This window comes from Cavia porcellus, unplaced genomic scaffold, assembly GCF_034190915.1.
Source record: "Cavia porcellus strain 051 isolate PalLab524CR breed Dunkin Hartley unplaced genomic scaffold, mCavPor4.1 scaffold_16, whole genome shotgun sequence".
NCBI classification, from domain to species: Eukaryota; Metazoa; Chordata; class Mammalia; order Rodentia; family Caviidae; genus Cavia; species Cavia porcellus.
Window position 1 is genome coordinate 48,286,716 of NW_026947499.1, and position 13,581 is coordinate 48,300,296.

A 13,581-nucleotide genomic window follows, 5' to 3' on the forward strand; every position below is an offset into this window, starting at 1 on the left:
CCCCACACAGCCAATCACTCAGTAACATTCACCAAACCAGTGTTCACTGAGGGCCTACTACGCATCTCCTTGGTCTCCTGTGCTTGGGAAAACAATGGAGAACACAAAACCGAGTCCCTGCCTTCATGGAGCCAATAGTCTAGTAGAAGAAAACTAGAAATAAACTGATAAATGCATACTACTATACCAGAGAGTAAAAAGTATGCAGAAAAAAATGAAATCAGTTAATCAGCAGAGTGTTTGGGAAAGCTTCTCTGATCAGGCAACATCGGAGTAAAGAATTAAAGAAAATGATTTATGTGGAGAAAGAAACAACCTAAGCAAAGCACCCAGAAAGTGCAAAGGGCCTGTGGGAGGAACATGCCCAAAGGGTTTTCTGCAGCTGTGGCATGAGCAATGAGAATGATAGGTGTTGGAGCTAAATGTGCTGCGCCATTAGGAGGAGTTCCAGATCATACTCCTGGTAGGGGCGACCCAAGGAAAGGTTTCTGAGTAAGTAACAATGAAATCCGATTATAGTTTTAAAATGAAAATGTTCCCTAAGAAACATGAAGAACATCTAGAGGTCTGAAAGGAAGACATAACATCTAGTAAAGGGTAGGGAAATAGATGATGTTTTTTTAAAGCCTTTTATTTTTAAGCAGTTTGGGGTAGACAGAAAAACTAAGAGAAAGATGCAGAGAGATCCCACCTACCCGCTGCACGCTCACATGCAGCCTCCCCTCACTATCACCCCCCTGCCCCCGAGTGGCACATTTATCCAAAGAGACAAGCCCACAAGGACACGTCGTAGCCACCCAGGGACCGTGGGTTACAGGAAGGTTTCCTGTTGGTGATGGGCGACCTGTGTGGGCTCAGGGGTAGGGGGGAGGTTTTAGGTCACGGGCTGGCCCCTTAAAGAGGACTGTAAGACCCTGGTGTCCTTCACTTTTCCAACCATGAAGTGAATGGTTTGGTCCTCATGTGTCCCCTCCATGATGTGCTGCCTGGCCACTGACCCAAAAAATTGGTGAACACAAGCAATGGGTACAGGGCAGTGATAGCTAACAAACCGCCTGCTGCATCACACATGCCACCAACCAACCACTGGTAAAGGAAGTCAGCACTACTTCTAGTATTATGTTTGCCATTTTTTTTTTTTTTTTTTGGTAGCAGGGATTGAACTCATGACCTGGCACTTGCCAGGCAAGCACTTATACCACTGAGCTAAATCCCTGGCCCATGCTTGCCATTTTCATGGAGTTTGAAATGATTTCAAAATAAAAATTTGAAAGCAGAAAATAAAAAGGAAATAGCTTTAGTAAGGTAGAAGACCTCCTGGTAACTTCCTGACGATTCCTAAACAACAAGGCTATCATTCTTACCACACGCATGGGGAAACCAAAGGCTCAGTGAAGTTAAAAAATGTCTCAAAGGTCACACAGCCAGAGAGTGGCAGAGTTGGGATATGAACCTACATTTGGCTGCAAAGCTCTACCTTGTACCTACCACATTATTCTTCTGCCTTAAAAAATAAAATTTAAAAAAATAGGGGCAAATACATGAAAGGAAAACAGTTTTACCAAGGGCCCATGGCTCCCCACCCCTCACCCGGCCCAGTGATGTGCTGGGTGACTTACAGTTTTGGCTTTGTTGAGGTGTGTCATCTGAATGTAGCCCCGGTCATGTCGGGAGAGATAGAAGAAGTAGAAAGGGAAGCAGATCCAGAGGTAGCAGCAAGGCATCCACACGAGGACGGTGTTCTGAAAGCACTTGGTGAAGTCAGGGTTGCTGGTGTACCACGTGACATTCCAGTCCTGCAGACACATGACAGCGCAGCTTAGGGACCCTGCCAGCCCCACTGTGACCAGGAAGAGGGGCTTGTCTCTCTGCTGAAGGGGCTGCTAAAAACAGGTCAGAGCTCTGCACCCCACACCCTGTGGGGTACACGAGCCAGAAAGACCAAGAAGCAGAGGACGGGAGCAGAGTGATGGCACATCTCACCCTGCAGAACACATCCACTGCTGTACAACGACAGTGCCGCTCAGAGGGACCGGGAAGGCTGCTCTTGTATACACAGAAAACCCTTTGGTCAGATGGGTCACTCTGACTTTACCATCCTGTGAACTGAATACTTTCGGATTCTCTCCATCACCTTCTCCACCACCACCACCACCATCACAGCTAGCACCGATCAGCAGCTCTGGGGGCCAGACCTGACTCAAGTGCTTAACACACTTATTGTGCCCTCTGATTTTAAGAGTTAAGTATTTTATCATCTTTTTTAAGATGCTAAAACTAAGGCCAAGCATGCTGGTTCATGTCTACAATCCCTACACTGGCGAGACTGAGGCAGGAGGGTTGCCACAAGACAAGTTCAAGGCCGGCCTGGACTACCCAGTGAGTTCAAAGCCAGCCTGAGATACATAATGAGACAATGTCTCAAAAAAACAAAACAAAACATGTAAAAACAAAGCCACAGAGACATTGAACCCAGGATCACATAGCTGTGATGCTCTGGAGACAAACCCAAAGTCAAGCAATGGGATTAAAAATCCCTGTATCTCACCATTATTCAGCTCAGGAGGGTAATAATGATTATAAATTTAAAGCTATCTACTAAGTTTACAGCTAGCCTGGGCTACATAAGGAGATCCTATTTCCAAAAAATAAGATAATAATCCCAGCATTGAGGGAGGCTGAGGCAGGAGGGTTGCAAGTTTGAGACTTTCCAGGACAGTTTAGCAAGACTATGTCTCAAAATAAAAAGGCCTAGGGATGTAGCTCAGTGGTAAACCACCCCCAGGCTCAATCCCCAGTACTAGGGAGAAAAGAAAGAAAGAAGAAAGAAAAAATAAAAGGGGGAAAGGGAAAAGCAAAGAAAAGAAACATTGTAAAATAAAAAGCTTGTGTTTTGCTAAAAACGCAGGGCAATAAACCAGATCCACACATACGTAGCTAGATCAAGTATATCTGCCCAAGGATTACCCTCCAATGGCTGTCAAAATTCTTTAACAGAAAATCTCAATTTGCTTTAAGGCCTGATCTGACTATGGACTGGGTATATAACTGTGAGAAAAGTTATACACTGCACTGTGGAGTCTTGGTTTCCAATCTCCATCGTGATCAGACTGGATAAAGTGAGAAGAATAAGACGCCCTCCCCTGGCCCAAGGTCAACTGAGTCCACTCATGGTTCACTGTCATAGTTTTGGGCATGCTTTAGAAACTCAGATTATTGATAACATTTATAATCAGCTTTTTTTCACATAAAATTTTGGACTTGGGGCTTCTTTGCAAAAATCAGAACATGGGCCCATATCCTTACTTCACGCCCATCGGCAGGAGCGGGCAGGAGCAGTCCTTGGAAAAGGTTCCAGCGTGGAGCCTCTCACCTGCCAGCCCATCGCAGGCACCACTGACTACATAACCTCCCAACAGCTCCAATCCCAGCAGCATCTCAGGCTCACAGCAAGGCCACCAAGGAACTGCGAGGCGTGTGGAACCTGAAGATGCCACACAAACTTTAGAGCCATGTCCAAAAGAACGCTGATGAAGAGAATTTGAGAAGCAAGCAGATCATTTCGCCTCCAGAAAACACCTGAGGGCTTAGTGGAAGACCACTTACTAGCGGGCAAGTGTGAGACCCTGGGTTCCCTCGCCAGCCCCCCACCAAAAAAGAGAGTACAGTTGACAACTGATCAAAATATGTGTGCCAAGAATTTCAAAACAGAGATCTAGCTAGACATAATAGGAACATACTGCCATAGAACTCCTCACTTAAAAACTGTTGAGCTGGTTATAAATGTAAAAATAAAGGAGTATAGAAAGAGAGAGACAGACAGGACAGAGAGATACCTCGATATAAAGCAAGCACCTACATTAGTCTTCGGAAATGTAACTATTCCATGATACAAATAGTTATTTTTGCCAGGCATGGTGGTACACGCGTGTAATCCCAGTACTCGGGAGGTCAATGCAGGAAGTTGAAGCAGAGGGATCACACCAGTTCAAGGCCAGTTTGGGATACATCATGAATTTAAGATCAGCCTGGACTAAAAAGCAAGACCTTGTCTCAAAAAGAAAAAAAAAAGTTATTTTTCCAGAACCACGATTAATGAAAGGATTAATGAAAAATAAACTCAAGAAGGCCAACAGTCAAAGGAGATTTAGTTTGGAAATTTTGACACACAAAGAAACATAAAAAATTATTAAAAATTAAAAGACAAACCTCAGGGCCAGGTGTGGTGGTGCACTCCTATAATCCTAGTACTTGGGTGGCGGAGGCAGGAGGATCACGGCAAGTTTCAGACCAGCCTGGCATACAAAATGAGGTCAAGGCCAGCCTGAACTGCATGTGAGCCTCTGTCTCAGAAACACACACACAAAAAAAGACAACAAAGCTCAGGCTTCTGTGGACTTGGGTATTTGGAAGAAAGCCTCATTAATAAGCGTGTGATTAGGGAAAGGAGTGATTTATATCAAAGATTGATCATTTTAATTGGTTTCACACCACTTACACGTCTTGAGGTGATAGCTGAAAAAGGGATTAAGCTGTTGGTGGTTATTATATACACAACAGTTTCTGAGCAGTTGCCAGAAAAGTCTCATGCCAAAGGAATTTGCCCCCCTAGCAAGAAAACCGTGCTGGGGCATATAGAGTTACATACACAAGAAACACAATTCACATGAGAGACAGCTCTTTTATGTGTATACGCCTATTGTTTTTAAAGAGAAATTAAGAAGCAAACAAACAAAAAACATCAAGAACAAAAGCAAAACAAAAAACCGCAATAGTGATACAGGATTTCAAATCAAGATGACAGTAATTGAACAATGTTGTTATGTTGCATATTGTTATCTTCAAAATAGTTGCTCAGGTTACCAAATACAGGCCTGCAAAATTGATCAGACAATATAATTTCCCTTTGAGTGGTTTCTTTCCCTTTTACTATATCTACTGTAACTTTTGGATCTTATTTTCTCTCTCTGTTTCTTACACTAGCCAGACAATATGGTGTTTACACATGCAAGTTCATTTACCAATCAAAGTCTTTGAGTTTATCCTCTTTTTGGCTGAGTAGTATTCCATTGTATAAAAATACCACATCTTTTTTACTCATTCCTCATTTGATGGGCAGTTGGGTTGTTTCCAAAATCTGGCCATTACAAATTATGCTGCTATAAACATGGGTGCACATACATCGCTGTGTGATGTTTTCAATTCTGCTGGGAAAATACCCAGAAGGGGTACGGCTAGGTTGAATGGAACACTAATCCTAGTTTTTTGAGGACTCTCCACACTGATTTCCACAGTGGTTGTACTAGTCTACACGCCCACCAAGAATGTAGACATTTCAACAACATGATCCTAGCCCATTATTCCGCCACAATAGAAGGCCACCTCCACCTTTCCTGGTCCTCCCTAGCTCCCCCCAAGCCAGCCAGGTATCTGCTATCGCCATCCACATGAGCATCCACAAGCAGAACCACCTATGCATCCGCAGACCCCTCCACCCACCTATGATCTACCCAGCCATACGCACAAACTCATTCCTAGTCCTTTCGCTCTCCTCCAGTGTGCTCGTTGGTAATAGACAATATTGTGTCGATAGTTTCTGTGTTGATAGTTTTTTCAAACTACACAAAATAGCATATTGTTAAAAAAATTTTAAATAAGTTTTCCTTGACACTAGCAAGCCCTCATTACCCCACAAGCAAACTAACAGTGCTTGTGCTTATATCCATTCCAAATACAGTTCATCTATTTGGTTTCCTCAAAGAATACTAGAAGACTTTACCCTTATTTTGTATTTTGCTTATTTTTTTTTAACTTAAACAATTCTGGAAACTGACCTTTATTAGTAACATAAATTTGCTTAACTCTTGACATTTTAATTTCTGCTGACCAGTAGAGAAATTTTAATTTCTCTTGACTAGAGAAGCCTTCTATTCCATTCCTTAAAATCTACCCACCCAGTTCCTCTCTCTAGAAGCAACTATTACCAATTTTTTTGTATCCTTCCAAAAGTAACATATCCACATGCACCAAAAGCAAATGTATTCTTTTATAAAATGGAAGCATACTTCACATAATATTATACACCTTGGCCTTTTTTTCCTCTTAACAAATCTTAAATTACACATGAAGTTTCTTCATTCTTTGCAAAGCATGTTCTGTTATTCCTTTGCATGCATGAACTTGGTCTCCTGTGGCCTTAGCTTTTGCCTTGGCTCTTGCAACAAGCAACTAAGCTTTGGGGAAAAAGTCTTCATTTCACATGCAAGCAAGCATATCTACGACACAATTTTCTAGAAGTAAAACTGCTGGGTCAGAGGCAGCACACTGAAAAGACAGGCACGGTCAACCGAGCAGTATCATCAACGTGACCTCCACCTCCCCAGACGCAGGGTGTTCCAGGCTTTGGGTCTCTGCCAAAGTGATAGCAGAAAATATCTCACTAGAGTTTAACTTCCTGTTCTCTTTACGCCAAGGGAAACTGAAGACTTTTCCATGTGTGTTTAAAAGCAATTAGAAAAATTCACAGACTTGACTATTTCATTAAATGAGACAGGGCCGGAGGAACGGCTGAAGGGTGCAGTGCTTGGGCTCAATCCCCAGCACCCCACAAACATTCACAAAAAAAGGAAACTAAATGAGAACTGAGCTAGTTGCCCTCTCTCCTGTGGTTAGTAACTTCCGATGGCTGCCTATGCACGGCCACAGAAGCCTTCTGCATTCAAGCACCACCTGCTCCCCGATGAGTTCCCCAGTGCTGCTCCTCAGTGTGTCAACTTTACTCAAGGCGTATTTGCCAAGGCTGTGTTCGTGGCCCTGAGACTGAGCAAGGCCCTGGTCCTCGCCCTCACGACTTTGCAGAACCTAGACAAAGGACTGGTTTCTTCTTTCTTCCACTATCTCTTGCTAGACCCTCTCTTGCACTGTTGCCCCTAACTAACTCCTGCTCATCCTTTAAATCCCAACTTGGTTACCTCCTTTAAGAAGTCTTCCTCTTTACTGTCACCCTCTCACTGTGCCAATGACTTAACTATCACTGCAAGGACCTGGGCTATGTTTTATTTATTTTTGACTCTCATCCTCCTCACTCAAAAGGTATCCAGAAATTACAAATAATCTAAAGCCATGCCTTCCCTCCCCAGGATTACTTCCAACTTTGTTTTAATGTTGTTGTTGTTGTTAATTTTCGTCATTCACTTGGTTGGTTTGGTTTCTGTAAATAAAATCAAACATTTGGTGTGGTTGACCACTTAGCAAAATGCTGTCAAAAAATAAAATGGGCTGGAGATGTAGTTGGGTGGAAAGGCCCTGGATTCAATCCCCAGTACCAGGGGCAGGGGGCAGGGTTACTCCCAAGGAGAGGTCAATCCAGGAAGAGTCTAGCTATGAGCTTTGGCTTTCAAAACAGGCAAGGTGTGGATTCAAACTGCGTAGGTGATATCACTTCCCCCAGTGACCTGGTCATGAAGGTGCACCTCCTGGAAGGTTCTGCTGAGAACACAATGGGACCATGAGTGAGAGGCGCTCCACAAGGGGCTGCGGCTCACCCCGACCACCTGTACTGCCTCATGTCAAGAAGCTTAAGGGACAAAGGAAAGCTCTGGCTAGTAAGTTGGCTCAGGAGGAAAGCAGGGGTCAGCTGAGGATGTGGACTCAGGGAAGGAGAGGTCACAAAGACCTGGCAGAGGAAGGCATTTCCATGACAAAGGACAAACTGAGGAGTGCATATGGCTGGGTTCCTGCTCAGGGTCAGTCGGCAGCACGACCAAGAGGGCGGCCAGAAATGGGCAAGGAACGGGAACACAAAGAGAGGAAATCTCAGAACAGGAACTCTGATTGCTCTTGAGGGCAGCCAGGAGGCCCACCTGCCCCACCCGCCTCACCCAGGACAACCCTGCCAGCTGCCAAAGGTGCTTTGACCACAGCTGTCACTGTATGAGGGGTCTCTTGTGTGTCCCTCACCAGCCAGACCCAGAAGCGTCCTTCATCTAACCTCAGTCTCCAAAACTCCGGAGGCAAGAAGCCTGGCCATCTCTCTTCGGGGATTCTGGGGGGTATGCTGACACTGGATCTCATCCTCTTCTCAAGGAATGGACAACAAGCTAGAAACTTGAGGGTCCCTCTCTGCTCCCAACTCAAGAGACCACAGCTTCCCTGGTCCTCCGTCCTAAGCCAAGGCGGCTCAGGAATCAACCAGCCTGGCCAGAAAGCTGATTCTGCTCAGAGAGAACCACAGACCCACAAATGTCAGCTCTGGAGAAGCCACAAACCCATCACCACATGACCCTGGCCTGCATTCCAGGAAGCCTTGGCCTGGGAATCTAAAGGGTGACAGTGTATCCCCACCCGGTCTCACCATCAAAGCTGATCTTTACAAGATACCTCTTCAGCTTAGTCACCTTCTGATGTCCCTGTGCCCTCAGTTCTGACATTCGAGGATCTGGGGAACAAGTCCAAGTTGGCATGGCCAGTGAACAGTGCCCTCCTAACACTTCTCTGCAGGTATCACTGCACACAGTCCCTTTCTGGGCTGAATGACATGACTGGTGGGTCAAGTCCCTCGTGCTGGGCTCCACGGCATGTGCCCTGCTCTTATCCCCCATCCACAGATAAGGAAACTGAGGCCCCAGGATCTGAGACATCTTGTCAAAGATTGTGCTGTAGTATTTGTCTTGTGCTAGCAGTAAAAATACATGAAGCCTTGATCAACAGACTCTCAATAGATAACCATACCTTCATATGGGTGGCACACCACTGCTGCCTAGAATTAGCTAAGCGCTTGTGTAAATTAATTTAATTAAATTAATCTTCATGACCACCTATAAGGGAAGGTATCTGAATTCCAATTAAATGAGGAAACTGAGGCAGAGAAAGGCCCAATATCTTTGCCTAAGGGCACAAGACCAATAAATTATGGGGCTGGGGCTTGCTCCCAGGGAATGTGATTCACAGGCCAAGGATCAACCCTTGTGCTGGTTCCTAGTGCTCGACAACAAATTTTAACAGTGGTGCTCTCTCTGGGCTTTATCTGTGGAAAACCTGACCTTAGTTAAATGAAAGCACTGAGTTCTCAAAAGGCCACCAAGTTCAGAACTAATTCCTGTTGCTGCTGTTACAAATGATGGCTTAAAACAGTTCCACATCCAATTCTGCAGGTCAGAAATCTTAAACAGATCTCAGGTGTGGACTATACAAGGTGGCACATGCCTATAATCCTAGCACTCTGGGACCTGAGGCAGGAGGATAGCAAGTTTGAGCTCAGGGTTAGCAAGACTGTCTCAAAAATTGTTTTAAAAGACTGGGAATGAAGCTCACTTCAAAGGCCCTGGGTTCAATCCCCCATACTGCAATCAATCAGTCAACTGATCAATATCAGGTGAGAACAGTGAGAAACTAAGATGAGAACAGTGCTACATCCTTCTGGAGACTCTGAGGAAGGATCTGCACACAAAGCTTTCCCAGCTTTCAAAAGACACTCACTTCCTGGCTCCAGGTCCCCTCCTCCCTCTCTAAAGCCATCAGCATCAGACCCAGTTCCTACAGCAGGCTGGGTTCTCTACTTCTCTCTCTTCTGCCACCTTCTTTATGCTCACAAGGACCCTAGTGTTTCCTGGGCCTAGCCAGGAAATCCAGGATGATCTCCCATCTAAAGACCAGCTGACTTCATTCATCTGAAAGCTTTGCTTTTCTGTGTCACACTAATATCCGTAGCCTGAGGGGACGCAGCAGTGGCCATCTTCGGGAAGCCACTGCCATACCCTTTGAGCTTCTCTGGTCTGCCTCGCACCCCACTACTCAGGCCTCCCTGGGAGTAGCACCGGAACCGCGCAATGGGGTCAGATCCACAAGCCACTACAGTTGCTTGCTGAACACAAGCAATAAGTGGCCTCATGCTCAGAGGTGGATCTTGCCAAGAATAAGATTGACAGTAACTGGCTCTCCCAGCTCAGCAGTGCTTGCCACAGACATGCCATGACCCAGGTACTTCCCCAGCCTTCCCTACACCCTGCTACTCCAGCTCAAATGACACAGCCTCCTGTAGGATACTCAGCAGGGGCCCGGCCAGGACCCCGGCAAACAACTCCAGGACTGGAGGGAAGGCAATGGACAGGACAGCTGCTCCATGTCTGGGGTGACAGGAGCTCCTGTGGTGGTAACAAGGACTTACAAGGAAGGTAGTAGGTAACATGAATTCCACTGGGGCATATGTTTTTAATATGAAATGTACCACTGTTCCCATTTATAAAATTGCATGTGACTGGGTAGGGAAGTTTTCTTAGAAGGATTCAGAAAAGAAAAAGAAAAGCTGATCTCTGGGGGTAGACCTGTACCCAGTGAGAGACAGGCGACTATTAGTTTTTGCTTTATCATCTTTTGTCTGTTTGAATTTTTTACTCTGCATGTACTGCCTCTATAACAACAACAAAACTGGTTCACACTTTAAATAAATAAATAGTAGCAGGAGTGTAAGGGTAGAAGCTCTAAATGCTGAGTTGAGAAAAAGAGAACCAAAGGAACATTGTTTACTGGGTGCCAGTAATAACAGCAACAGTAGCCACATCAGGCTCAGGTTCAGCGTCTTCCAAGTCTGAGACCTTTTAAACCTTCCAACAGGCCTCCACACCAGACTGCTAATACTTCCTCCTTTTCTGCCAAGGACCCTGAAGTCTAGAAGCTCACGTGACTTGTTCAGTTCAAAAACCAGGACGGAGAGCTGAGATCTGAACCTGTGGGGAGCCTGATCCTGAGCGCCTAGCTTCTGTGCTGGTCTCCTCCACCCCAAAACCAGCACTGGGAACTTCAAGGGCTTGGCATGATCAACCACGCAGCATCCAGCCTGATACACCTGGAGACACAGTTCCGTGGGGCACGACACCAACTAAACGCACTCAGGCCTTACGACTCCAAGTTCATGACCACAGAACAGAGAAGCCAGGTTCTGATTCAGACCTGCAAACATCCGGGAACCCCACTACCCACAGAATGCGAGTAGCACCAGGCAGTGGTGATGAACAGAGGGTACAGGGCAGGGTTTGAATCTCTGCCACTTGCAGACATGCGTCCCTTCATGGGGCTTCTCCACCTTAGGACCACTGGCATTTGAGGCTGGATCACTTCTGCTGTGCACCCAGCCTGTGCACGACAGGATGCTAGCAGTGTCCCCAGCCTGCACCCACTGCCCCACCTCTAATGATGACAACTAGAGATGTCTCAAGCCACTGCAAAAATCCCCACTGCCCAAAGCAACTCAGATCCCTTCTGGAGACTTTGGCTGCTTCTGTGTAAAATGGGACTCAACTACTACGGTTAGGTGAAACCAGAAAACACTTAAGGGCTCCAGGTTCCATTCCTGGCAGCTGAGGGCTGGGCAGATACATACAAGTGCAGCGTTCTGATCACTGGTCAACTCAACACTGGCCAAACTCTCGGAGCAAACATGGGGTTCTGAGGACTAATCAGACCTGGTCTCCGCACTCTTAAAACTCACAGTCATGAAACATAAAAACTCACAAAGAAAAATGTAGCAACAAAGAACAGTGCCTGCTGTGAAGGGCAGCGGAAGAGTAACAGGACAGTAAGCTCCGGGGATCTCAGGAGGTGACATGTCTGTGGTGATCAGAAGGGTCAGGAAGAGTCTATGGAGCAGCTCTGCGGGAGTGCAATCCAAGGCTGAGGGATGACACTGCAGGGGCCCCAGGACAGGGAGCCCACGAGCTGCAACGATAGAGCTGAAGAAGTCACCTGGGCCACAACTTGGCCGGTGTGGGAGCCGTGGTAAGGCATGAAGATTTTTGTTCCATGTGTCACAGAAAGCTATGGACAGGCATGTAACAGGCGTGGCATTATTTCATTGGCATGTTAAGGGATGCTGGGGGACAACCTAGAGAAGGCAGACAAAGAGGCTGTGGTTGTCATCAAAGCAACAGAAGAGATGATGGAGAAGCCTGTTACAAAGTGACCACTGAGTCAACACTTAGGGTGATAACACATTCTCCCATAACCTTAGCAGGAAGTGGGGACCAGAAAAGCTATATAAGTTTTCCAACACCACACAGCCATCGGCAGAGATGCAGGGATTTCTGACTTCAGAGTCCAGCCCCCAGCATATACAGAGTAGTAGCTGTCAGCTTGCACTGAGGAGTGGAAGTGTCTTGTACGCTGGTTGTACAGCTTGCCAGCTGCGGGGCTCTGCTCTGCACTGAAGCCAAGTGCAGAGGTCTCAGGAGTGCGAGAGGCACCACCCTCATGAGACGTCACTCCTCATGGAGCTCGCTGTGGCCACTCTTCCCCATGGAACAGAATGAGCCTGTACCTCCTGTATACACACCAGGACTGGGCAGGGTCAAGGCCTGCTTTGTTCTGTGTTGCCAATGAAAGCTAAAAGGGACACAGATCCACCCCTCACAGGCTTCCTTGAGAATTAAAGCCAACAGCAGTCCTAGGCCCTAAGATCCCCAAATGTCACTCCCACAGCTGAATGCTAAATGCCAAAAGGCACAGAACTCCTGAGCTGGAAGGATGTAAGCGATGTCCCAATCCCGGCTATGCCTAGACCACAGAGGGAAATTTGAAACTCCTGCTCAGTGTCACAACACTGTCACAGCAGACAGGCTATCTAGACATCTGCTTGTGGCTGAATGTACAAAGGTAACACTGCATGCAGCAGAATATTACTCAGCCTTAAAAAAGAGAAAGACCTTTCCCTTTGTGATGACATGGCTGGCGCAGGGAGTCACTCTGCTAAGTGAAATCAGTCAGGCATGGAAAAACAAACTGCATGAACTCACTCATAGATAGGCTCTAAAATAAAGCCCAACTCATGGTGCAGGGAGCAGAATGATGGTTAGCAGGGCCCAGGGAAACACAGGTGAAGGTCTAGAGTACAAAGTTCAATAATTTGAGATGAGTAAGTCCCAGGGATCTACTATACAGTGCTGTGCAGAGTTAGCACTGTAGTGTACAGTTAAAAATTTGCTAGATGGGTGATCTTATGTTAGGTGCTCCAGGACAAATAAAGAGGACTGAAACTTTTGGATGTGAAGTAAGTGTTCATGGCATTGAATGTGGTGATGGTTACAGTCTTACTTCCAACTCTTTGAGTTGTACACATTAAAAGTGCACAGTTTGTACATCAATCTACCTCAGTAACGCAGAGAAGACCAGACCAGACTGAGGCCCAACACAGGGAAAGAACACAGGCAGTCTTCAGGCTGGGCAGGGACCCAGTCCCAACACTTGGATTCTCTCCCCGCTGTGGTGGACTCAGCAATTTACATACTGGTATGAGATCAAGTGAAATAAAAACAAGGTACATAGTGTGTGAAACAAGGGACACACACACATGAAATGTACAAGCATATTCACACATGCACAAAATCTCTCTGAAAAGCAAGCCCTAGAAATGGGTAACACGGTCACTTACTTGCAGAAAGGACTGAAAAGGTCAGGTGGGACAATTCCCAATGGTACCATTTTCTACCTTTTGCTTTTTTTTCTTTTTTTTGGGGGGGGCGGTCTTTTTAAGATAGGGTTTCTCTATGCAGTTCAGGCTGGCCTTGAGCTCATTTTGCAGCCTAGGGTGGT

The 13,581-nt window shown here is 46.1% G+C and overlaps 1 protein-coding gene across 4 annotated transcripts in view; it reads right to left on the reverse strand.

Annotated features, from left to right (window-relative positions):
• Positions 1-13,581, reverse strand: part of Abcc1 (ATP binding cassette subfamily C member 1 (ABCC1 blood group)) — a 134,067-nt gene that overhangs the window by 95,337 nt on the left and 25,149 nt on the right. For all 4 annotated transcript variants that reach the window (XM_063226623.1, XM_063226624.1, XM_063226622.1 and 1 more), the window contains exon 2: positions 1,620-1,796. In XM_063226623.1, the coding sequence (XP_063082693.1) occupies positions 1,620-1,796 (177 nt within the window). The remainder of the gene's footprint in view (positions 1-1,619; positions 1,797-13,581) is intronic.